This window comes from Dicentrarchus labrax, unplaced genomic scaffold (genome assembly GCF_905237075.1).
Source record: "Dicentrarchus labrax unplaced genomic scaffold, dlabrax2021, whole genome shotgun sequence".
NCBI lineage: Eukaryota > Metazoa > Chordata > Actinopteri > Moronidae > Dicentrarchus > Dicentrarchus labrax.
Window position 1 is genome coordinate 6,893,137 of NW_026136713.1, and position 25,990 is coordinate 6,919,126.

Here is a 25,990-nt window from a genome sequence, read left to right on the forward strand (position 1 = left end):
GGTAAAGTTTTAAAACAGCAGCGCAGCTCGACAACCTGAGCGCTAAATGTTAGAGATTTACAACCTTTATAATCCGAGAATATAGATGAGTGGTTAACGGGAAATGCACTCGATCGATTTTTGTTATTGAACAGGTATTGGCTGATCGCATCAGGATCATTTAGGAACAAATTAGATTAGATTAGATCAAATTGTTACTTTTTAAACTTTTTTTCTCTACATTTTTGGACTGAAATTGTTGAATAAAACAAAAAGAGTCAAACCTTTTAAACCAAAAGTTATAAACACTGTGTAGAACCATCAACCTAGGCTAGGCTACACCTTTTATACAATTTAAAAAGAGCATATGCCATCTATGTAATGTATGCTGCAGGGAAACACAAGTCTTAGGGATCAGTGTAAATAAATCAATTAGCTACAGAGGCAAATCTCAACAGGTAAAAAAAAAAAAACACGCCTAAAATTAGTTTAAATAGTTCAAGCAAAAGGTGGAATATTGGAATAAAATGTGCCCTTGGCAGAGAGAAATCCTTTCATCTCCACCTGCTGTCAAACATGCCTTTTGTTGCTTTAATCACATTTTCAGAAAATATTATTTCTTATTTTAAGGATAAGGATAAGGATTTCGGTGCTGTCAAAGACTTCAATGCACCGATATCTTTTTTTTCCTTTTAAACAGAAGTCCTTAAAATATTTCGGAAACCTTGTGGACCACCTACTCGGAAGTTTTTCTTAAAATGTATTTATTTTTGCTTCGGCGTTGTATGAATTTTCCCTTTATATAAACACATTCAGAGGGCCTTAAATAAATCAGTTTCCCTCCAATGTAATTTAACTCCTGTGAGAGAACATCCTCTAGTGTGGAAATGTAGGCTACTGAAATAAAAAAGAATAAGGCGGATAACGCCACCAGTATAAATAAAATATTAATAATAAATGCAAGTAAATGAACTAATACCAACATCTGATAAAACTACATCAACATGCTTTTAAAATACGTCAACAATACTCAGCTTCAGATGAAGTTAATGGCACGTTAATGTGGATGTTGTTGCAGTGTGAGAGAGGAGGAGGGTGGGAGGAAGGGAGAGAGAGCCACAATGCAAAACTTTAATGCATCAACGACCTCTTGTGGAGGGGACGGGCCATCTCTTTAATCCCAGAGGGGAAAAAGTTCTCTCGGTTTGTGTGAGCGACTGCAGATCGCCAGCTCCTGTTTGCCGACTTGTTTTCCCTCCGCGGTGTTAATGGTTATTAAAATGATGACTTCGTTTTGCATGTGTCTCCTTACAAACGACCCTAAACGCCGCTGAAACCCATCGCTCAACAGGGCAAAGCCTCACACCTGCTAATGATTCCGAGAGGATCGCCCATCGAAAGCGACTATTAACACCTCGGTATTTAGATGAGCTCCGCAGGGATCATTCTGGTAGCCTATGTGCATTTTTTTTTTTTAAAAAAGCGTTTCACCTCCCGGAGCTTTACTGTAGGGCCTCCTGAATTTTATGAGAGATTGCAGGGCGGTGGGTCCACCGAACAGACTTTTATTCTCTAAAAGCAGGCTGTCATTTCTCATCGTAAAGACCTGGATTTGTTCTTTAGTTGAAACACTGAATCAAGAGCGTAGTTCTCTCTATTTTAAAGGCTTAAATGAGCTGCTTCTATTAAATTATCAATGAACAGATCTCGTCTGTCAGTCATTGTTGCCCTTCTTTTAGTCCCAAGTGTGAATGAAAGTTTCCGCTTTCAAAGTAAAATGTCAAAATCCATCTAAAAGCGAATTGGATTTAAGGACATTAAAATGTATTTTGTAGATATTCTTTAAAAAAAAAAAAAAAAAAACAGGTTAATACACTAAGAACTCAAAAGCAGACATTAATTTGCCAATAATATTTATGACTTCTAAAATGAGTCTATACATAGGCCCAAATAGCTGCTCTGTTATCTTTAAAGGGAGGGAACGCCTATAGCCCCTCAGCCATATAGTTGTAGTAAATCAGCTGAAAAGAGACATCACTTCATGAATTTAATTTTCGCGTTCAATGGGGCGTCACAAACAGAGCAGGAGCAATAAAACTAACGTCCAATTAGCAGCCATCTATTCTCAGGGACCAGTTAGGCTATTTGTTTATCTGCCCAGATCTCAATACTGATCCGCTTGTAATCTTCTTATGGAAATTGACCGGTAGCAGAGAGAGAGAGAGAGAGAGAGAGAGAGAGAGAGAGAGAGAGAGAGAGAGAAAGAGAAAAAAACACACACACCAGGAGTAACCCGGAGTTTGGTAATGAGGGCCTCTGTGCAGCTAATTTCCTAATTAAGGAACGGAGGACCACCAGCACAGTCTGCTCTGATTCAGACTCAACAAGCCTGACAGCCCAAAGGGGCTCTCAGGGCGCACGGCTGCAGGATCCCACTGTTGAATGTTGGGAAATATGTGGATGTCCTGATGGGAGGATATAACCTGCATGCAATCAGCTCGATCGGAGATTATTTAAAGTTTAAAATAATGAATTGATTGTGCATGTGGAGGGAGGGGGGGCACTATTATCGCCCAAACCATCGAGTCTTGAGGAAAAATCTATTACATTTTTAGTTTTTCGTTGCAATAAAGGCGCATCGGATTGTTAAAAGCAAGAATTTTGTTTAAATCTGACATTTATGTCGACACAGCATTAAGTCTGGCGACTATACTTGACAGGAATCACAGAAAATAAAGGTTTTTGTTGGAGAAGAGGTATAATTGTGGCCTTTGGGCCTCGGAAATAAAAGAAAATAAAATGTTAGTTATATTTGCAGAGAGCTTTATGGGAATTAGAATCCATTCAGGCCGACTAATTGACACAAAATGGAATTAATCCCACCTTTTGAAACCGGTTCAGTTGTCTGCATGTCCGCATCCTTTGCTCGGCTGTCAATAGGGCTTTATGGTCAGACCATTTCAATTCACGACGGACAAAATGAGCTCAACTTTAATATTATACGACGAGACACAGGCGCTGCATGTCTGCCATTCAGCTACAAATAAGTAACTGATAATGGCTTGTAATTTATTGCTTTTTTTATTGCCCATGTTATCGTTTATAGCCAGCGTTTACAAGTGTTTTTTGTTTTCATCACATTTTTGACAATTCCCAAATAAGACAAATATATTTTCTCACAATCGAAAGTCGCATCTCAAACCCACAATAAACAACATTATTTTACGTGTCCATTTTAAACCCCACGACCCTGAGAATCAATAACTTTTTTTGTTTCAGCTCAGTGACTGCGGACAAGGCCTTTGAGAAACAGTAATTAACAAAGAATGGGTTTTCAATTACAGCCACAATGGAAACTGTCTCATTAAGATTTGCATGATTTTTGGACGAGGAATGCAAATGAAGATGCAATTTACGCACGGTCTGCTGTTCCTATTGTGTCGGCGTGAATGGTTGCGTCCTCCCAGTTCAACACAGGTAAAATAATATTCACGGGTCATTTAAAGGAATAAAAGTGCTGCTATTATCACCTCTTTATTCCACAAAGCAGGGCTAGTATTCCTGATGGTAATTTGACTTATTTGACCCATAAGAGTTGTCGTTGACAAATAATGCTTAACAAAAAAATAGCCTTAAAATGTTTAATGTCTGTGTGTAATGCAGAGTCATGGCTGAGGGAACATTTTTTACTGTGTGGGATCTTTGTTGTTTTATTTTTAAACCGTTTGAACATGTTTTATATCACATCTTTGATTCACATATTTTTTTTATAATGGCCATGGTGCATTAATTTGTGTCAGGAAATTCTTACTAAAGCTGCTAAAACAAATTTAAAGGCCCCTGTAAAATGCATTTACAGTCCTGGATTCTGTTTTGGGAAATTCAGACATTAATATTATGAGTTATTCTAGCAAACAAAACCTTTTTTTTTTTTTTTACTGATTGCATTTTAGAGGATATATGTGACATATCTGTTAGGAAGAGGAGCTTCACCTAATGAGAGTCTTTGATTTAGTTTGAAACATTGTCAAAGTAATATACTTTTTTCACAGCGTTATTAATAATATGAGAATATTTTTGCACTCTGCTGCTGCTTTAAGTCTCTATTTAAGAAGAATTATGACAAACACTGTCCACAATCAACAAAATAATATTTGTTTTCATCTAATTCCTTTTTATTATGTTGAAAAATTAAATGTGATTAAAAACCTTGATGGAAGGAGGATGGAAACCTTGAAATGAATAATTGGATTTGTTGAAGATGTGTTCACTACTTCAGGAGGAGAATGAAAGTAAACTCTACCGTATGTGCATCAGGACAGAGAATAAATAAAGGCCAGGTACTGATATGTAAGAGAAATAGGATTTTCTTAAGTGCTGCTCTGTGTCATCACTTTTCAATTCTTCCACGCCCTATGTGGAGCTTTAGTTATCATGAAAGAGAACGGGGAAAGGATGAAGCAGGCAGATTAGTAAACTCACCACATGTTGGGATGCAACCCAGAGGATCATCTCTTACTGTGGGCCCATCTAAGGCAGTGAAAGCGCCTACATTCAGTCATTAGGTGAGGGGACTGTCACTCAAACCTTCAAAAGAACCGAAAAACACACACTCAGAGGGACAGATGCATCGATTTTTCAGGAGAGCTTTAGTGGAGTGTTGCAAGTCTGTCAGGAGGACTCGAGGCTAATGGAGAACGCTGCATTCTTGCCTCCACTGTAGCAGAGTAATTTGTGTTTTCATTGTGGTGGCGGGGGAGTGAAGCCGAGAAGTGATATGTCCGCACTCAGCAGCCACCTTGTTCAGCTCTGTGGAATGTAACCATCTTACTTACTGACCTCAGCTTGTAAAACAACATGCAAAAAGCAGCTTGCCTCCTGTAGCTGTCTTTGAGGAATGCTTCAAACTTTAGCCTCTTTTTTCTCCCCGGCAGGCCAAGCATGTCCTTCCTCATTATGTTCTTGTGTGAGCAAGGCCAAGGCTGCTGACACAGACCCAGTGTAATCTCTTTAACCCGCCACTGTCATGAGCAGACAAGGCGTGACCACCCAACACTCTGCTCCATCTCACTCAAAGCCAAGGGAATAGTTTTTTCACTTCATCACCTCTTTGGGTTGTAGCTGCTTATCACTTAGGGACGCACATTTCACACACACACTGGATCAAGTATGCTCAACATGAGTGCATGCAAAAAATTTTCACACACACACACACGCCAGGGTTAATCATTCTTACAAGACCACTCAATGTAATCATGTGCAGCAGTGTGCAGTTAAAAATTCATATACTCACTGACCCTTGGAGTTCCCATAATTGACACAAGCATTTTTTAACTGTGGTTATTGACTAATGAAGCTAAAAGCAAATGAAATTATATCACAGGAGAGGACATCTGTGGAGGCATTTTTAAATGAATATACAATGATTATTAGCTCCTTGGAGTCATTTCGTAGACAAAGACGCTTCACGTTTACTTAGCAGATTAGAAGAAACAGTCATATTAAAGCATTTGGTATATGATGCGTTAAATGAAAAATAAAATACTAAATGATTGTGAATTATAAGCTCCTACCCATTGAAAGCTAATTTCAATTCAGCTGAAATTAAGCAGAAAATTTCAATAAATATGGTTTTGCTTCTGAGCCACTGGGTGAGGCCGGATTAAGCCATCTAGTGCGCAACATGATCACTTCTGTGTCTGCTGCCTAAATTCAGCAGAAGCTCAGCTCACACTCGAACCTCTAATCTGTGCAATCTTCATTCATCCTATAGAGACATCTCATTTGCTGTTTCAACGGTCGTTTTCAGAATGCACTCTGAAAAATACCAAATGTTATACGTGCAATAAAAAGAGAACACGGTTTAAAATAGGCCTCCAGATGCTCTTTTTCCCACCAGCATTAAAGTTATGATAGTCTGTCAGCAAGCAGATGCCTGCTGCTTGGAAACTGCTGCCTGTGAATGGCATTATCAAGCACCTCTATATGATGATCATTTTAAATACTGTTATTGCCTGACTGGCTAATTACAGCACTCATTATTTTCCATGTATCTTTTGAATCATTGCCATGTTCAGTTTTCCCAAAAACAATGGAAACTTTCTCCGTTTTTTGTTTGGAAGAAAGTGCTGAATCGTCACTTTTTGCTTTGCGCCATGCCCAAGCAAGCGGCCCTCTTTTGTTTTAGCCATAATTGAGATCCCACTAATCTAGCCTCTTTTAAAAAATGAAACAGTCTCTTTGTCAAACCTTCATTAGTTTAAGATAATATTGTGAGAATGCACAATTAATTTGCAGTGTAACTTTAATTAATTAAATACACCCAATTTTGTAATATGATTAATGCCACCAAGTTGTTATCTGTATTCTCCTCCAAAATGAATATGTAACAGCGATACAGCGTTGAGCATTAATTGGGGCTTTTAGGAACCCAAAACTAGGTTAGTTAATTATAAGAGGTAATTTATTAAACCTTAAATAAAGAAACAAACAAGCATAAATTGATATATAAATCATGAGTACCATTGTGTGTAATCTAGCTGTGATTTGGGAGAGAATGACAAATCTTTGTTGCGTGCAAAGCACTTGATAAAGCAGATAGTGGTCATAAATTTTGTCCCAGCCAAGGTCTCATTAAAAGAGGCATAATTTAATTAAGAGTTAGCCATCGCCCTCTAAATATATTAATTACCTTGAGCATGACAAGATGAGTGCTGTGATTATTGGGTATTTCATTAGAGTAAGTCTTCTGGGAGAAGAGCAAACTAAGGCGGGAAGCTGACTGTGTTGACAAGATAATGGATGGGCTGGTCTGAGATGAATTTGGTCACCTTGCCTTGGGTTGAGCTCAGAGAGGTGAGACAGAGGACAGCGCAGGTCCTCGAGAAGGTAGGCTGTCTCCACTCGGTTTGCTGGGACCGGAACATTCAGAGCTTTCAGGTAAAAAGGTTTGGCAAATCCATTTCACACTTAAGCACGTTCTTTTTTTTACTTTAACCAATTATATGAGGAATGTGTGTTTAAATTCTGTACATTTTTAGAAAATTCGGTATATATTCAGAATCAACGTAAAAAAATTGGTGTTCAGTGTGACAAACAAATCCAGATTCCAAGTTAAATAATATGAAATTTCATGTTGGAGCTGACATTGTGGCAATAAATAAGAAAGACATACATTTTTTAATTTTAAATAAGTTTCCTTTTGACTGAACTAGAAACTGTATCCATATCGCTACAGTTGCTGTCTGTGATATTAACTTTTGTCACTGTAGCCTCTAAATATGGTAAATAAAATTATTTTAAAAAGCAAAACAACACATTAAATAGCAGTAAAAAATCCTTATTGTGCTTAATTCTTAATGTTCTCAGCAGCTCAAACGATTGTGTTGCACCGATAACGCTTTACTTTTCCATTTCGCATCTTTAACTTTTCACCAACACAGCTAATAAAGACCTACACCTCAGTGTGCCACCTTTTTTACGCACACTCACCCACATCCATAAACACAAACACACACACACACACACACACACACACACACACACACACACAGACCAGAAGAGTGCAGAGGCGACAGCTCATTGCCCCATAGACTGATATGTCAATGAAACATACAAGATGTTGCCGCTGCATTGGAGCGATTTCCAGCCTCACTCCTCTCCTGGCTGACAGCAGGACAAAGAGCCTAAGCTACTATTATCTGGAAGCAAGCCCTCGTTCGTGCTTTCATCTTTCTCTTCACTTACACAAACATAGATGTATGTGCTTGTGCAAACACACAGAGCTCAGCATAAAGTCACTGATGCATCCAGCGGGCATATCAGACAGGACTTTGGTATTGTAGGCAGTTTGGACATTGTTAAAGTGTCAAAATGGTTTGTAGACTGTACAGCGGTGGCACATAAAAGAAGTGGAGCACAAGTTCTGATTTACAAAGACTGTGTCAGTATTTTTTGGAACAGGACAGAAGAGATGTCGCTTTTATATTTTCCATATGTTCAAATTCTCAAACTTCTAACTTAACTATTTTTAACTCTACTGTGTTTGACCGGAATTACATCTAGACCTGTGATTCTCAATTATGGGGCCGCGACCCTGTACTGGTCCGTGCAGTGTTGGCTCCTGGGCCGCACAGATGAGTCCAGTTGTTTGCGTTTTGATAGATTCTGGATTGTTTAATGAGGGAGAACAATGTGGGAAAACCCATTTATTAGACAGTCAAAGCAGATTATTTTTATGTGAATGAAAACATGCCTAGAAAGAGACGCATTCTGGTCTAGCTTAACTGCCCCGATATCCAAAAAGCTTGAGAACTCCTGATCTAGACCAACAGGTGCCATGTCGTGTCTTTAAAAACTTCCACTGGTTAAATGAGACACATATACTGTATATGCATAAGCAGAGACAGTAAACACAACTCACAGAACACAAAGCTCCATGCACCATCTCCCTGAACGCCCCCCCTCCCCCCCTCCCTCTTCTCTCCTCTCTTCACTACTAACCTCCTCCCACTCTGGCCAGAAAATTGAGGACACTCACCAGGCTCTGACTGGTCCCCGAGGCTGCTGCTGCTGCTTCCCAATCCCCTCTGTTAGACACACCTTCAACAGCTGGCTGTCAGCAGGCCCAAGAGCAGGACCATGGACTGTGAGATAGCAATGACATCCACAGCCCAGAGCCTCATCCTAGACTCCAACCACGGCCATTCAGACGGGAGCACCTCCACCACCATGGCAGCTCCCAGTGCAGCAGAGAAATATAAAGAGCGAGAGAGCCGGGCAGTCACTGGTGTGGTAGTGCACACTGCAGCTGAGCTCTCCCTGCTCTGGGACCCATCTCATTCAGCCAAGATTGCTTCATACAAAAGTTGACAATGCACCAGTGAAAGCCATTGTTGATATTCAACATTTTTTAAATAGCTGAGCAGAATAGACAACATGGCAGGCTGCAAAACTTGGCAAGGGAAACTGACCTGGAGCTTCCCGTTTGAAAGGGTTGCCACGCTGGGTGAGAGGAGAGAGGGCTATTGTGTTTAAAAAAAAAAAAAAAAGAGGGAGAGCTTGTGTGAAAGAGCTCAAAAAACAAAACATCTCCCATCCCGGGAGAGCAGAGTACAATGCTTTTTGTGCAGCAGGAAGAGGACAATCACCTCACACGGTCACAAGCATATATGCATTACCAAGACAGAGCAGAACAATGAAATCAATGCAATCAGATCCTTTTTAAAACAGGATATTATATTTCTGACTTTTGAACTGAACAGGAAGCTCCAACCCTACATGACACTGGTAGAGATGTTCAAAAATAAACCAGAGAACGCACACGTCAAACCCAACATTAAGGTCTAACAGTTAAATATTACAACCAATTAAAAAGTCACAACTGTAATCCGCTCTCCGTGCACTGGCTTGGCCAACGTCCAGTGGAATGTCTTCCATCTATTTCTCTAATGTTGCACAGATGAGGATGATACTGCCTGACGCTGTTAATGGTGTTCTGTTTCTGTCATTGTCAAGCTGACAAGCGTGCAGATTGATATGGATATTTAAGAAGCCCTTAAGCTTCCATATGTCACAGCATCACAAGGCCGCTCGTGCCTCTGAAGCTATCACAGCATCTAATGTAGTGTATGTGTGTGCGTGTGTGTGCATGTGTGTGTAAATGTGTGCCTGGTGGCCCTGAGGCAGGTCCCAGTGTTATGTTTCGTGCATCCTCGTGTCTCTTAGTGGGCAGCAGGGTGGGAGGGAGGGTCTGAGTGATTAATGTGGATTTTAAAACCCCCTGAAGGAAACAGCTGCAATACCTGGGATCCTTCCCATCCAGCACAACACAAATCCATCCACTCAGTTAGTAACCTATCACCATACTGTTAAGTCAAAGTAACTAAACGTGCACTTAGCTACCTCATATTCTAAGGTTAGACATTAGATTAGAGATTAGATTATACTTTATTCATCCCACAACGGGGAAATTCACTCGTCACAACAGCAAGACAGAAGCAAAAGATGTGTAATATACACTACAATAATAAAATAGAATGGGCAAACATAGAAACCTCCCTAGATCTTGTGCTTTTTTTGTGACTTGCCTGCTGATTAATCTAGTGTTACACTGCAAGTAACGCAAGAAAGGCAACAAATGGCAACTGCAAAGACATCATCTAGAGTTCTAGATGATGTCTCCTAATCGCTTATTTTGCCTGATCAACAGTTAAAAACACCCAAAGGGCCTAAGTTTATAATAATATGCAATATGTTGATTAGTTTTGTCACCAGACTAATTGATTAACCCTATTATTGGCTGACATTGGCCTTGCTCACCACAAACCCCAGTGCTGTACATGTAAAAGTAATACAACAATTGCAAAAACCATGCAAGTTTATCCCTTAGATTTGATTTTTTCTTCTGACCTCATTAAAACCAAATGTGTAGAAAATTAATGAAGTGGTAACTTTTCCCTCTGCCACAAATTTGATGAAGGCGACAAAAGACAGATATGACCATAAAGTATTGTTATTGAACAAAATAAAAAAGTACTAAAAAAAAGTATGTTTTATGTCACATGGGCTACATATGAACAAATATATGTTCACTTTTTTCAACACAAAGTAATTCACAGACCTAAGAAAGGTCTACTTTCTGGAAGACTTCTTATCAACAAACTGATATAAACAATTCCTATAATAAAAATCCAAACAGACTTATTTGGGATTTGGGAGTTCTGTCAAAGACAACACAGATATGGCCATAATATCTTACTGCAGAAGATTTTAAAAAGTTAAACTCAAAAACGTATATGCTATTCTTGTAAAAATTAAGAAATGTCAGGAAGAATAAAGCTAATAAAACTATGTTAAATATTTCTTATGAGGTGTGAAAGGGTTGGAGTCTCCAGGAGTCCAAATAGAATCATCATTTCAGCACTAATTCCTACTACAGAATCATACACTAAAGTAAAGTGAGGGACTTGAGTAACAAAATCTGAGTCTTGTACTGTCTTCACTTGCTCAAAGGCTGATCTGTGTAGGTGCATGTGTGTGTGTGTGTGTGTGTGTGTGTGTGTGTGTGTGTGTGTAAGAAGGTGCTCTGGCTCTTTCACATATAGGCAGGCTTGGAGTTGGAGATGTATAATTACATTGATCAGGGAGAAATTACAGGTCTGAGAAAGAAGGCCGGGCCCGCATAATCTTATAGGTGTGTCAGTTCTTGGCTGCAAGACAGAGAGAGGGAGAGAGAGAGAGAGAGAGAGAGGAAACCTGTGGCGTCTTTACTGGAAATCCACGTCAGCGCCACCCATCACACACTATTAGCTGCCATCAAAGCTCTAATTTTACTCTAGCATTACACCCCGCTCCCTGCATCCCCCTCCCTCCCCTGCTGGTCTGGATGGCGCAGCCTGGTGGGAAAATGACATTCAATCCGCTGTCCTCCCCATTCAGTCCAAATTGGCAAATGACAGCTCTCCGCCTCTCAGATTTCGGGAAGTGAAAGGTACCACCGCCACCATCCGCCCTGAGCCTCCGAAAGCTGTTGGTGGGGAAGGAGGAGGGGGGCGAGTACAGGGGGACAGTGAGGAATAGTGAGGACGAGGAGTGGACCGAGGTGGGTCAACAGCCTCCCTTGTCCTCCTCTGGTGGTGACAGTGCTGGACGGAGAACACAGAGAAAAGAGAGGAGAATGCCTACTCAGCATATCAAAGGAACTTCCCTGAGACCAATGGGAAAAGTTGACTTCAATCCCCTAATCGCCCACTTTACCACCCCGAGCCGAGCCATGCAGGCGGATGAGAATACAGCGTTTGCCCTCATGGAGGTCAACAGTAGCGAGGGGGCAGCACACAGATAAAATCTTATAGAGATAAGGAGGGAACACAGGCCTTAACTGTGTCTTAAAGCCAGCTTTTATTAAAATCAAATCAAATTTATTTATTAGGATAAACACCTTGATCTTGATAATCTCGTTTTCAAGGGGGTTTATAGCTCTCTTCTAGATGTATTCAAACGGTGAGCTGCATATAAAAGGAAAAAGGAAATAAAAAATAAATATATATAATATCCCAAAAATATATGGAACACGTCTACGAAAGCAGCACTCTGTTCAAAACACATGCACAAACAACCAAGTCTTTCATCAGAATTTTACCGTGACACACAGGGAAAAGACACAGAACATATTGTGTTAGACACTAACTGGCTGCCCGACTGAATGGTACTCTTACTGCTAATTAAGTGCTAATGGCAGTTCCCCCTGCAGAGAATACTAATTAATGTTCCATTCTTCTGCGGGCTGAGCGCGTACTCCACCGCGGCCTAATGAGGGGAGGCAGGTACGTCTTCTCCCAGGCTGGGTTAATAAGCGCAACACAGTGGGGTCTGAGAAGAGAGGGCCATACCAGGGGGCTGCTTCCTGTTCCCTAATCTTAACAGACCCCCCTCAGAACACCCACAATGAGCCACGGAGGTAATGAAAGGATTTGTCCCATAAACTCACAAAATAGGGCCAGCTCATGCGCCTGTGTGGATAGCGCCTCGAAAAGTTTTGGTGTCTGTGCTAATGAAACATTAACATGGAGGAAATTATGGTTTTTAAAAGATTTATGGCAACAAAACAACCAGTACATTTAGAGAAAGTGATACTTGTTTCCTCTTTCAGACAAAGATATTTGTGCAAAAAAATTGGGGGGGGAAGATGTCCACAATTCACAGTGTAGTATATGTAAGTGAGTATATAACTATTGTATGTATATACTATTTGTACCTAGCAATGCAAAAGTATAAAAAGTTCTTGGAAAACTGTTCCTTTTTAAAAAAAGATTTTTGACACTGAGCACCATTTCACAGTGGGTATGTTTTCTCGTGCGACTTCGTACAGAATTACGACCTGGAAACTGCTGATGTCTCTTAGAAAACAACTTCTATTTTATATAGTTTCCAGCCCCCTGAGAATATGCACCTCGGAAAAATAAATAAATACATTACCTGTTTGGATGCAGAAAGCCTGGGAATCAGATTCAAAGTGCTCAAGAATGAATGGATGTGCGAGTATGCGGCTACGTGCATGAGCGTAAACATAGATTGAGGATGGTATTGGAATTACCTGAGTGAGATAATGGTGGTGCATTAGATTAACTTTCAGTCCTTAAATGCAACACATTTAGGCAATCTTGTCCCCCAAAAACATGTCAATGTCTGAAAGGCCTCCCTCTCGCTATCAGGAGCCTCTGGTCCCCCACACTGATGCAGCTGGCAAGGCGCTACTGTCGACTGTCAAAACGCAGCGCCAGATCTAGTTATAAAATAATTGAATTTTCATATCAGAGGGGACCAGAGTCCCAGCAGACAATAGGAGTGCTGAGTCCTCTCTGATATTGGCTCAGGCCCTTTGCCATGCGCATGAAATCAGTATGTTAATGTTCCAGGGTTTTCTTTTTTTAAGGGCACTTGTGCTCTCGCAATGTACTACCGATGCGGTTTCAAAAAATTGCAACTATTGATAAGTAGGCAGCCAGCAACCCCCTCGACCCCTCCTCCCTCCCAACATGCCCACCCCCGCTTCCCCCCAACCCACCGAGGCTCTAGACGTTCTCGCACCCCCATCCTCCCCCATTATTAAAATTGTAATTTATTTTTCTAAATCAGAATGACAGCTTGCTTTCTTTTCTCTGCAGCAGGCAGTGAATCACCAAGCTTTAATTACTTTCGTAACTTCGCTGACCCTGTGAGCGTGCTGCTCTGCCAGAGAAAATGGGACCTCCAACAAAGGCCCTCCACAGCCACAGCCGCCTTCGGTTCATTCAAAATGCGAAAATTTATCAAACTACGGATTTTTATAAGATTTTGTTAACATTTCACCTCCTATCTTTTTCACACTCCCCCGCAACAATCCCCCCCCCCGCTTGCAGCAGTTCTGCACTCCCAATGTCCTGGCCCACCTCCTGAAGAAACTCAGTGCACTGGATAACTAAACAACCTTATTCCAACTCTACCTCTTTCTGTGCGTGTGCTTGTGTTGACTCAACAAGGTCTCTTCAGGTCAAAACAGCCAGAGGTCACACTATTATCAGTAACCCCCTCATATCCAGGCCGTGGCCCCGGCAGCAGGGAGAAAGGCAGCACAGGGCCCTGAGGCCACAAAGCACAGATCAACAGGGATGAACGCTAACATTTGATCACTTCACAGATCTTTGGCCCCCCGCAGACATCAGGGTCAAGCTTTATTCAGCGCAGCCGCCAGAGTCTATCACGCAGCTATCGACTGCCTTTTCTGACCACGGGTCATCGCCACAAAGGAGTCGCTTCAGTGTTTAAAAGCATCTCTGAAACTGTCACATGGACCATGGCCGTGACACTGATGTGTGAGAGAGCCGTGTGTGACTTTTAAGTTGAACAGGAAGAAAGGTTTAAGATACTGCCCTCTTCTGCTTTGTTGCTACAAAGTTCAGGCATGTTTCTCGCTCGCCAACAGATCCCCATATGCTTCACATTATTCCCAGCGCCTGATTTATTAAAGTAGCTAATATGTTGTAATCCCTGCTATCGCTCTCACCTTCTCACTGGCACACCTCTGTTTTGGGATGTGCCACTGTGTGAACCAGGGGTGTGCAGGCACGGTTGGTCTTTTGCTGACTGCCTGATAATTGAATGAGCGATTATCCCTCCCATTAATAGACAATGATACAGAAAGCACTGCCATATGTACGGAATATTAATGAGTGGCTGCAGCGGCCTAGATAAGAGAAGCGCCATGCAGTTGCTGTAATAGGGGTTAAAACAATTTGCCCCCCCCACCCCACCACCACCACCCTATCCCTCCTCACACACACACACACACCAACTATCCATGCTTTCCACTATGCTAATCCTTCATCCTCTCACCAACTAAGCAGGCTGCCACCAACCAACCACCTCCCATGGCCTGGACTTGTGCTTGGTGCTGACCTCACTGCTGCCATGGCCGACCCATCATTGTGCGAGAGTGCGAGTAGGGTCACTTGACAACAGAATGACATGCTGATTGGAAGCAGTGGCTGTTTAGTATTTATGTTATGAGACATTTTGCAACAATGGAGATGAGAAAAAAAAAAAAACATGCAACCATTCAGATTTTTTTTTCTTGTTTTTTTTGCAATTTCTTAGCTTTATCTCTCTATTTCACTGCTGGATCCGTCTCCATTTTCTTGCTGTCACGAGTAAAGATGTTTTTTCTGATATTCTGCTAGGTAAAGATGCAAAAGCAGCTGTAGCCTGCAGTTCCATAAAGGCCTATCCATCACCTCCATTAAATTTCAATAAGGGCTGCAGAGAGTCAGGTGGGTGAAACAGTTGGGGCATACTTCTATATGAATCGCCATGCTAATCAATATCTAACATCTATTAGCATTGAAAAGCAATATTTCCCCTTTTACCTTGCAATAATTCTGCTTAATGCTGTGAAGTACCTTATCATAGGTCTGACGGCAAGAGAAAGGCCAGTTACCATGGCGACTGTGAAAGCCATTGGTTTCCTTTTCAGCAGAATAATGAACTTCTCTCCTCTGTGTGTCACTCTTCCACTCCACTCTCAGCCTCTTCGATTAAATTGAAGTCCACACGTCCTTGAAGTCCCTCGTCTCTACCTAATAATTTTGCCAAACAAGAGAAAAACACAGAAAAAATGTTCAAGGCTCAACAAATGCATCACTTTAGGCCGAGGCGTAGGAGTATCTCACAATCAATAGGCTACATCGTCTATTTTTTTTATAAATTTAGCAACAGTATTACCTCTTAATTAAAAGTAAATACTTCCATACTTACATTTTATTTTCTGGTGATGGAAAGGCTTAAGATTGTATTTTCCTAGACTCCCTTTAGGTCATGGTTGACAAGGTTGTGGGACAATAATAATTAGATTTTCCCTTGAGAAAAACTGCATTCATCCTCCTGGATTCAACAAATGTAGAACATAAGTTTTAAACAGTCCAAAAATAGGTTGGAATTGAATCAGCTGCACTTACTTTTATTTTTTGCAATTTTTGGTGCCAAAATGCTTCAGCCCTACACTGCAAAATTGCAAATATGAGCCAGTGTTGGAGTCAATCAGCTGTAAGGCGTTTGTGCTGCAGGTGGAGACTTTAAGCTGATGGAAAGCTTGTCCAAAGTATATCTAAAGTACATCTAAAGCCAGTAACACAGAGCTACTTCGTCACATTTAATAATGATGGATGCAGGGAGATACACAGACTTGTCAAAGTGTGCTCTCCGTGCTCCACAGCCAGGTGCATTTTTCTATATTTCAACAAGAACAATAAAATAATCCTATAAGCATAATAAAATATTTCTATAAGAATAAAAGAAAAAAAGTTGTTCCTCTCCTCTAAATAACTGTCGTGAATCCGAACTTTGATTGCACTCGCTCTCCACAGTGTCCTTGAGCACAGACATCCTCACTGCCCGAGGACATCAAGTGTTTTATTCAGTGGTGTTGTCTGCGGGAGGGTCGATTAATTCAAGAAAAGCTAGAGACTCGGATGGATCCAAATGTACGCATCTGATAATGAGATCTCATTTAACCGGTCCGCTAAATTTGTGTTACATTCAGACAGAAGTTTGTACTTTCTTCATTTTTTAAAATTTTATTAAATTTTTTACCGAAACGACAGCAACTGATTGAAAGGATTTTAAAGAATAAACAGACTACAGCATTAACACTGCAACCCTTTAATATGATTATTTGACTTGAATTATTTAGGCTAAAGATAGGCGTGTTGTAACTGAGGTGATATTTCTACACTATCTAAGTTTATCTAATACGATTTTTTATTTTTTTAAATGCCGTTTTCTGTAAGCTGTCGGCTGTGACATAATTGTACACGCTTACTGCTTTTCACAATAAAAGTCACAACCGCTAAATGTAGCCTACTCATAAAGTTACTGAAGAAATATCACCATCAATTAAAAGTGTACCTCCATTAACCCTTCCCTAGGATTTCTTTTGCAGACCTATAGACTCTTATATATATGTCATATTTAATTCTTCAAATGCGGGTTTTTTTCTCAATACCAACAACAAATAAATCGATACCAATCAATTTCCCAAAAGGGCGAAAATACCCGCGGTTCTGTCTTACAGGCCTGGGGAGGGGCCCTGATGACTTCTTCCCCAAAATATTCCAGAGGTAAACACCCTCTACAACACAACAACAACCAATTCATATTAAAAAGCACACAAAGCCTAAAGGTAGAGCTGAGTTACTATGTATTGTCTAATTAGTAATATCTGTTAATTAGATATGTCAATAGGCAAATATTTATCTGACAGCACCTTATAATAATAATATCTTGAACAATCGATTCAGATTTATAAATCAATGTCAAATCAGACAATACAATGCACAGATGAAACATCTTCTGTTCCACACAGACACACACTAACATATCCTGTCAGCACCATATCATTTCAATCATTTAGATCAATATTTGATTTTGATTTAATGAAACGTGCAACCAGACAAAAGTGAGCCAACAGCATGATTGACAGCAGTCAGCTCACTGTAGGAGTGTGAGAGAGTAAGACATTCATTTTATCTTGATGGTCACTCATCCTCAGTTGATATAAGTGGCAATTAACTGTTTCATGAACCCCGCAGATTCTTCTGACCTCAGACAGAGAGGTCATGTGGCTCTTTATTCAGAGAGACGCAAAACATGAAAAAACACTAAAAAAAGATGTAATTTAGCTCAATTCTTTTCTATTCATTCCTGATATTCTATTCACCCTTCAAGGTGAATTTCAAGACAAAACTTTTCTGCCATCAAACACATCAAGGGCAGAGAGAGAGAGTCATCAATACAAGCTGAAATAGTCTACTTTGTCCACAATGATGGTTCATCATCTCCTTTGCACACTGAGCAGACCACATAGACTTCAATGGAAGTGACTAATGAACATTTGGACTTCGCAATATTAAGATATTTCTGCTTTTCTTATTTTATGGCTTGGTCTCCATTTTTAACCCTCGTCTAGTGCAACTTGCAAAGGAACCCGAACCCAGGAACCTGCTTGATATATGATCAGACACACTTGACTAAAAGCCTCTTTCCTGTGTAATACTGAGGTAAAATAAATGTGTTTTTAAAAAGGTTGGCTTTCAACTGGAGTGGGTTAACCCAGCAGAGGTCGATGGTTGTGTCGGTGGCCTCTAAGACCCCTCTTTTCTTTCAGGTTTAGGTTTGGATTTTAGGTTTGAAACAATCACATAAGGACAGAGAGGGTTTCGGCACTTAGGTTGGATGTCCTGAACCATCTTACCGTGTTTCCTGGGGGGTTTGTTGGCTACCTTCCTCTGGTCTCCTCCTGTGTCTGTAAGACAGCGATGAGGGCCAAAATATGTCAAAACCAGGCTGCAGTGAGACAGTTTTTACAACACAGAAATGTGATTCCTTTCAGACATTGTTGTCATTTCCATGCATAAAGTTGTCTGAGTTCTCTACCGAGCACAACTTCCTGACACAATCAGACCACAGGGAGGCACTCATGAGCTGACAGCACAGGAGGAAATGGAGCTGTTGGAAAGTGCATAGAGCTGCTAGAGTCTTCTTGGCAAACATTTGGAAACCTTAATTAGATTCATTTTAATTATCACAAATTAGGTCATGTGTCTAGTTAGCAGATCTCTATCAGGGTCAGATTTTTTGTTGTAGCCTTCATGTGTTTTACACATTGGAGTATGAATTACATAATGAAGATGTCAGTGAACTGTTTGTAGACTTGTTGATAAAACTTTATGTACAGAGTTATAAGTTACACTTTCTCATGAACTGCAGTCTTGGTGAAAATCAACTCAGAATGACTGACAGTGCTGATAATCTTATAATACACAGTTTTTAATGTACAGACAATATGGAGTAATATTTCCAGAATAACTGCATAAATTGTCCTTTTGGACAGTAATAACCATTAGTCTTTAGTTTCTATAGGTGAAAAAATATTCTATTTATAAACATTAGTCAAAGTTTATTTCTAATCATAACTCACTTTGTTCAAACCTTCACAGCATTGTTTTAAATTCCTGCCAAAATCCCTTTCAAAGATACCAAACACATCAGGTGACCGTATGAGTATAAAAAAAAAGAGTGCTGCCATAAAATATGGGCATATTTCAGTCAATGCAAGCATTATGTAGCTGCAGTGTAGCACTGGAACAAGTTCATATGGAATTTACATTAGAAGGTGTAACACAGTGTGTTAAAACTGCTGGTTTTAACTTTAAAGTGGTTTACTATGTTGGAAAAATCAAGGTCCAAGGGGTTCTGGTTTACATTCGAGAGTATATGCGTTGCTGTTTCTCATGTTCACATTTTATCATCAACATAGTGTTTACTGTGCCAGCGCCATTATCCAAGAAGGAGCGCGCATCTTTATCTTGATAATGGATGGTACACGGACATGATAACAGTCTTTCTGAGTGAGTGGTGTTTTTGTTTGTCCCTCATGTCCTCCAGCTCTCCAGTCTCTCTCACTCTGTGCGGCTTATGGTACACTTCCATCGAAAAATATATTGTTGATGTTTTGACTCACATAATCTGCTTTTCACTTCCCAAACATCAGCTTTACTCTATCTACTCTTTCAGTTTCGCTAAAACACATGAGTTGTGCATTTAACAGAAGTGGCATGTGTTTCCCTTAAACTCATAGAGCACTCTGAATACACTCTATTAATGTGGTCGAGCTGATTAAGAAATTTGTACCTGACCAGACAGGAAAGACTCATTGCCTAATAAGTTCATGTTACGTTACACAGAATTCATGATATATGACATACAGTAAACACCAGCTTCTCATGCGGCAACATTACATCTTGTAAACCCCTGTACACATAGTTCTCATATTTAATATGAGAACACCATATGACACAGAGCCATATGAATACATCTGCTCTGGCAAAGGTTCATAGATCAACATTAAAAAGAAGGGTGGAAGGACAAATGCTCTGTAGCATGAAGTAAAACTTTCCAACTCCGCCTTCATATCCTGCAAAACTATCAAGGAGCTGAGCCTAAATTTCTGAGAGCAAAAGGCCTTTAAATTCCATGTATCAATCCCAAAGGTAAAAGGGTAAATAGGAAAAAAATCCCTTATCCGTCTAATGAGGCGTGGGAGGTTCGAAAAGACATGTCTCGTCCAGATCAACCTCTCTACTTTTCTCCATAGTTGAGCAAGAGACAGCTGTGGAAGTTGAAGGACAAAAACAGCTGTGAACAGTTGGCACTGGCTGGAGCTGCAGTTTCTGGGTAACATGCAGACATTGTTGATCAAACAGGAAGGACTGCTTCATAACAGCCAAACGACAAAATGTCATATTTGCTCAAATATTAACTTTTAGTATATTTAGATCTGTGTGCGTCCAGTCTCTTTACCTGAGATCACAACGATTCACTGAGTCTATGATTTACTTTAATGCGGCCGTGACCACCATCAGCTCACTTTCTGTTCCCATCATTTGAAAGTATAGCTTTTCTTATGCAGAAACAATGTTTCCCCAGAAAGAAGAACAGAATACAGCAGCGTACATACTGTCTACTATAACTTGAGTTTTGTGAAAGTGATGGGAATTAAAACATGGTCTTTATGCCTGTTAAACACAGGCATTACAGAGATTTGATGGAGTGAAAGCTACTGTTAGTCAATGTTAAAGTAAACTGATTCTCTTCCAAACCTTTCAGTGCAAAAAAAGGGAAATCAAACAGGTGCTTCTGCATGCTGCATTAGAAATGTTAGCTTAGCCTGGAGCAGAAATCTTTAATACCTGTTTAATACTTTAGAATTCCCACTATCTCTCAATCTCTCCACTGGCTTTAGGGGCTGGGTTCTTGTAGACCAGAGCGATTCCGAGGTTATTGTTCGGCTGTGTTTGTGCCGGTTCAGGTATCAGGCTGCTTGTCGTCTGTCTTTTTCCAGTCAGAACAGACATCAGTTTGGACCGGTAGTGATCACCAGCCAGGAAATAAAGAATTGGGTCAATACAACTGTTGACGCTCGCCAGCGGCCTCGTGATCTTGTAAGTAAAGTTGACAATGTTGAGGAATTCACAGTTAAGATCTAACACTCGGGAGGTGTAGTAGAGCGTCCGCGTGATGTGAAATGGAACGAAGCTCACAGCAAACACCACCAACACCACGATGATGAGCTTGATGGACTTCTGATGTGAGGTGGAGCTCCGCTGGCTGGCAGATAATCCTCGTCTGGGCCGGCACAGGGTCCGCGCCATCAAGCAGTAACACACCATGATGACCAGGAAAGGGATGCCAAACAGGAGCACCATGACAACAGAGCTGTAGTCCACATACTCCTCAAAGGACTCCTGGTTGGTTGTGTCATGGCACAGGGTGTCATTGTCCCTCCTGGAGGTGGTGACGAAGATGAGGTTGGGCACCAGACACACGGTCACCACACCCCACACCATGCCGCACACCAGGTGGGCGTGACGGGATTTCACCAAGGTCAGCGCCTTGATGGGGTGGCAGATGCCCAGATAGCGGTGCACACTGATGCAGGTGAGAAGCAGGATGCTGCAGTAGAGGTTGGCGTAGAAGAGGAAGCGCACTATTTTGCAGGCAGCCACGCCAAAGGGCCAGTGGCTGCGGTTGGCGTAGTAGTAGATGAGGGTGGGCAGTGAGAGGACGTACAGGAAGTCGGACAGGGCGAGGTGGAACATGAACACTGTACTTGGGTTCCACGGGCGCATCTTCAAGAACAGCCACAAAGCTGTGGCATTGAGCACGAAGCCAACCACAAACACCAGACTGTAGGACACAGGCAGCAGGATGTATTTGAACTCCTCATCAAAGCGACAGCTAGAGTTGAAGATCGAGGTGAATACTGACGACTGGTTGTGTGCGTCATGGCTCCTGGTGACCGTTTCCATGGTGATGTGACTTCTCAGCGTGGAACTTTCAAGCCAGCAGATAACAACACCTTCCAAAGGAAGAAGACTTTTACATTATTTATAAAGAAAATACACATGGAGATTAATTCAAACTAAAAAAGGTATGTTTTCCACTATCTTCTGGTATTTTATAAAACAAATGAGTACTCAAGGAAATAACCGGCAGATTAATAGATAATGAAAATAATGGTTAGTTGCAGGATGGAGATAAGTTCACTATTTTTTAAATGTCACGTACCCCCGCAATACTCCAAAGTACCCCTACAGGTACACATACCACATTTGACAAACACCACTCTAGAAAAGCACACAACCTCAAAATTGTACCCAAGTGGTGGAATGTAAGTACATTTACTCAAGTACTGTACAAATTTAAGGAACTTCATGCCACTCTCTACTTCCACTCCACTACAATTCAGAGGGAAATATTGTATTTTTTACTTCACTACAATTACAACAACTTTAGTTATTTTACAAATGAAGGTTATTTGCACACAGAACATATAAAATTATGTTTAGTTATTAATTAAACTACCCAATAGTTTACACAGTTAATATGATCGTTGATTAATCAATTAGTGAACTGACAAATACATTTTATGGTTCCAGCGTCACAAATAGTTTTTATTGATTTGTAATCATTTTGTGTTTGTGCTGTTTGGTGGGCAAGACAAGCAGGTTTTGGTTTCACTTTGAGTTCTGGGTAATTGTGACATTTCCCATAATTGTATGCATTTTCTCACAACAAAAAATCAATTAATGGAGAAAATGATGACCAGATGAATCCATAAAATTAAAATGATGCAAAAAAAAAAAAACACTAGTTGCAGTCCTACAAAATAGTTCAAAATGAACTCGTCAACAAACTACAATATAGTAAAATCCTGCTTTAACGTTAATTCACCAGTAATAACAATATGATAGTGAAACAGTAATGGGACATTGAGTACTTGAGGACTTTAGGCTTACTTGTAAGAGAGTACTTTTACTCAAGTAAAGGGTCTGAATACTTACTCCCACCAACTGGTAACACTTGTTACTTTCCGCCACTAATAATGTTTAACCACATCTGTTCTCAACACGGTGTTCTTCACATGGTAAACAACGCTATCCTTGGTCGACATATCTCGGCCAAACACTCATAAGAACCCAGTTATCGTTGACACACTGCGGCTACTCACCCTGAGTAGGGATCCTGAAGACTGGCAGGAGTCACGCTGGTCCTGATCCCAGTGCTACACGGAGAACTCGTCTAATTTCACCAGTGATCAGTCACTGCTCTGCTCAGTCCGTCATGTTGCACATTAGACACGCACTTTAAAAGTTATGTTTCGCTGGAAGTCGGGTTGGAGTCCATGGCGCCGCAGCAGAGACAGTGAGCACTGAGCGCAGGACGCATGGAGAGCAGATACACACTACAGGGCTGAGATGGGAAGTCATACTGCTGAGTGGACAAAACCGCCGCCCCAAAAAACAATCTCCAGTGGAAGCCACTTTCAATTGAACGAAACTACTACCAGAGCTCATTTACACGCAGACACTAATCAATACTTTTAAAGTTTGACGTTGGGAGGTTTCTCCTTGTAGCAGCTGCAAAAGTACAGCACCTCCACACCCAGTATGTCTGCTCTAATGTCATCATTTTGGATCGAAATGGATCCACTAATTCAAATATCATTCTATAGTATTTAATATTTTTGTGCTACTATTATCCCCATTACTATAATACCATTTCTCATGACATTAATGCAATGCTATGGCATACAAAGTAGTCCTAGTCAGCACTCCCTGGAGCCACAACTTTAAAATACTGCTTACATGTTAACACCCTGCCCTAACACATGGAGAAGGAGCACCCTAACACTGGTTAACTATGAGTACTTTGTGTCTCATTTTGTCTGGAGGGGACCTTTAAGTAAAATTCTGAATGCAGAATGTGATATTGCTACTTTAACGTAAGTAAAAGAAGTGAATACTTCTTCCACCATTATGTGTCTTCAGAATAAAAACTCATTCCCATGACAACACTTAATGGCAGTCAATACTGAGATGTAGCAGAAGTTAATATTTGCACAGCTGTACAGTTGTCTATATAGCTGTTATAAAAGGCTGTGAAGGAGCGACTGGTTCATCTCCTCAATAATCTTTGTGATCTCAGGCTTTTCAATAAGATTCACGTGATATGGTAGTAATCTCTGTCATCTGAGGCTTTTCTGTAAGATTCATATGATATGGTAGTAATCTCTGTCATCTGAGACTTTTCTGTAAGATTCATGTGATAAGGTGTGGAATATTGTAAAGTCTGATCATAAAGAAATAAAAGTGGGCAGGATGAGAAATGTCACTGTCAGAGGCAGGTGATAAACTGAGGTGAGATGAGGCTGTCACTTAATAAGTCACCAAAAACTAAAGTTTGATTGGCCCACAGTCACAAGCAAGATCATACCCACTGTCCAATAACCCATAGTTTATGAACACATTTGTTCTGAATGACCCTTTTATGGTCTACTTTGAGATTGACGGTAGTACATAAAATTTGACTCTGTTGACGTTCCTTGTAAAGTTCTGTTTTCTGGGACTGCACATCTTAACATCAGATAAATATTGGAGTATTTGGAAGTTAATTTAAAATTGCGAAGACCTTATTTAGAAAAGTTAAAACCCCCGATATTGTAAATAAAAGTACGAGAGGTGAAAATCCCTCAAAAATGGAAAGTCCAGACCCCTTCGGCCCATTCCCACTCTGTGTGTATGGGTCAGCTTGGTGGTAGCGATATGAGTTTGTGTTTGTGTACGGTATTGGGTTTCTGTGGTTTGGATGTCTGGAATGTGAGTGGGCCACTGACAAAGCATGTTCTTCATCAGAAACCCATTCAAAGTACAGCAACGGTTTAAAACCCCCCGAAAACATGTCAACATACAAACAAAGCTGTTTTCATTCAATTATGAATTCATTTGTAGATTGTTAAATAACTATGTCTTTAAGTCCCCCTGCACTCACAAATGTGTTTTTCTTATTGTTATTTCACATGAATGTTTGACCCTCACTGTGCAGAATGATGAATGTGCAAAGTTGAGTACTTACATTTCTTGACATAACAACTAGTTTGAAAGCCAATCACGGCCCAACTTTGAAAAGGCTGCTGTGGAAATCTGGCAAAGGATTTGAACTATTGAAATGACAAATATTTGCATATTCATAGTTATTCTAATTGAACCTTTCTCAAACATTCATTATTATTATTCAAAGAAGACTATTTTGATACGTCTTGAAACATGTCTGAAAGGAAATCTTTAACTTTTTCTACGTCTGCATACACACACATTATGCTAAAACATGCTGCTCCATGTAATTACAGACCAACTATGTCTAAACCCATGTTCAATTAAACATGTCAGCTTTAACAGAAAAAACATTCAGTACTTTCCACCCATTTCCTTTAAATTTGTATGTTGCCCTTTCCCAGCTCCCCTTCGGTTGATGACATCACTAGTCAGAATAGCAGTGACTCGGCGGTCGCTGACACATATTTGCTGCTAGGGATGTGTTTAGTCATGCCTTAATAAGTAACTCAACTGAAAGCTACAAGCAAAAACAGAGACAGTCACACACTGAGTGGGATATTTACAAGTTATTTTGGGCTCAGATTCACAGCTGTCTCATCTCTTTCCATTGTGGTCTATTATTTATACTGAGCTGATAAATACAACTTTCACATATTTGTTCATGGCCATGCAGTATTCATAAATATAACTAATGTAATCATATTTGTAGAAGTTGTTTAACAATTGGCAAAGCACTGGTGATTTGTCACTCAACAAACTAAGGACATAGACCGCAGTACTCGACAATAACTCAAAAAATGTAAAATATTCATTGTGACAGTAGAAATCTGGCTAAAGCTACCCAGTAATGCAGTGTGTAGGTACTTTCATAACTACCACTTAAAGAGAAGCATCATCTTTTTGCCGTGAATTTGCCAAACATGGTGGCCAATAATTTCCCTATGATTTTTTTTCTTTGGTAAAATAAATATGGTTGCATCTCTGGTTTTATAAACTATCTACAGTTGGTAGTGACTTATGTT

At 40.4% G+C, this 25,990-nt stretch overlaps 1 protein-coding gene across 3 annotated transcripts; it reads right to left on the bottom strand.

The window, feature by feature from the left end:
* On the bottom strand, positions 1 to 25,990 carry p2ry4 (pyrimidinergic receptor P2Y4). Of its 3 annotated transcripts, XR_007886988.1 has the most exons (5): positions 23,084 to 25,990; positions 20,763 to 21,931; positions 18,266 to 18,316; positions 15,417 to 15,593; positions 1 to 4,566 (listed from the first exon to the last, which is right to left on the bottom strand). XR_007886988.1 is itself a non-coding variant. In XM_051419056.1 (2 exons), the coding sequence occupies exon 2, from the start codon at positions 21,879 to 21,881 to the stop codon at positions 20,787 to 20,789; it is 1,095 nt and encodes a 364-aa protein (XP_051275016.1). In that variant the 5' UTR covers positions 21,882 to 21,931; positions 23,084 to 25,990; the 3' UTR covers positions 18,716 to 20,786. The 3 variants fall into 3 exon arrangements, 2 of the variants coding, with proteins under 2 accessions (XP_051275016.1, XP_051275017.1); XM_051419056.1 differs by lacking the exons at positions 1 to 4,566; positions 15,417 to 15,593; positions 18,266 to 18,316 and having other exon boundaries at positions 18,716 to 21,931; XM_051419057.1 differs by lacking the exons at positions 1 to 4,566; positions 15,417 to 15,593; positions 18,266 to 18,316 and having other exon boundaries at positions 18,716 to 21,948.

Bases quoted from the DNA above. Each gene is read 5' to 3' on its own strand.
- p2ry4 (XM_051419056.1), bottom strand. From the start codon at position 21,881: ATGGAAACGGTCACCAGGAGCCATGACGCACACAACCAGTCGTCAGTA.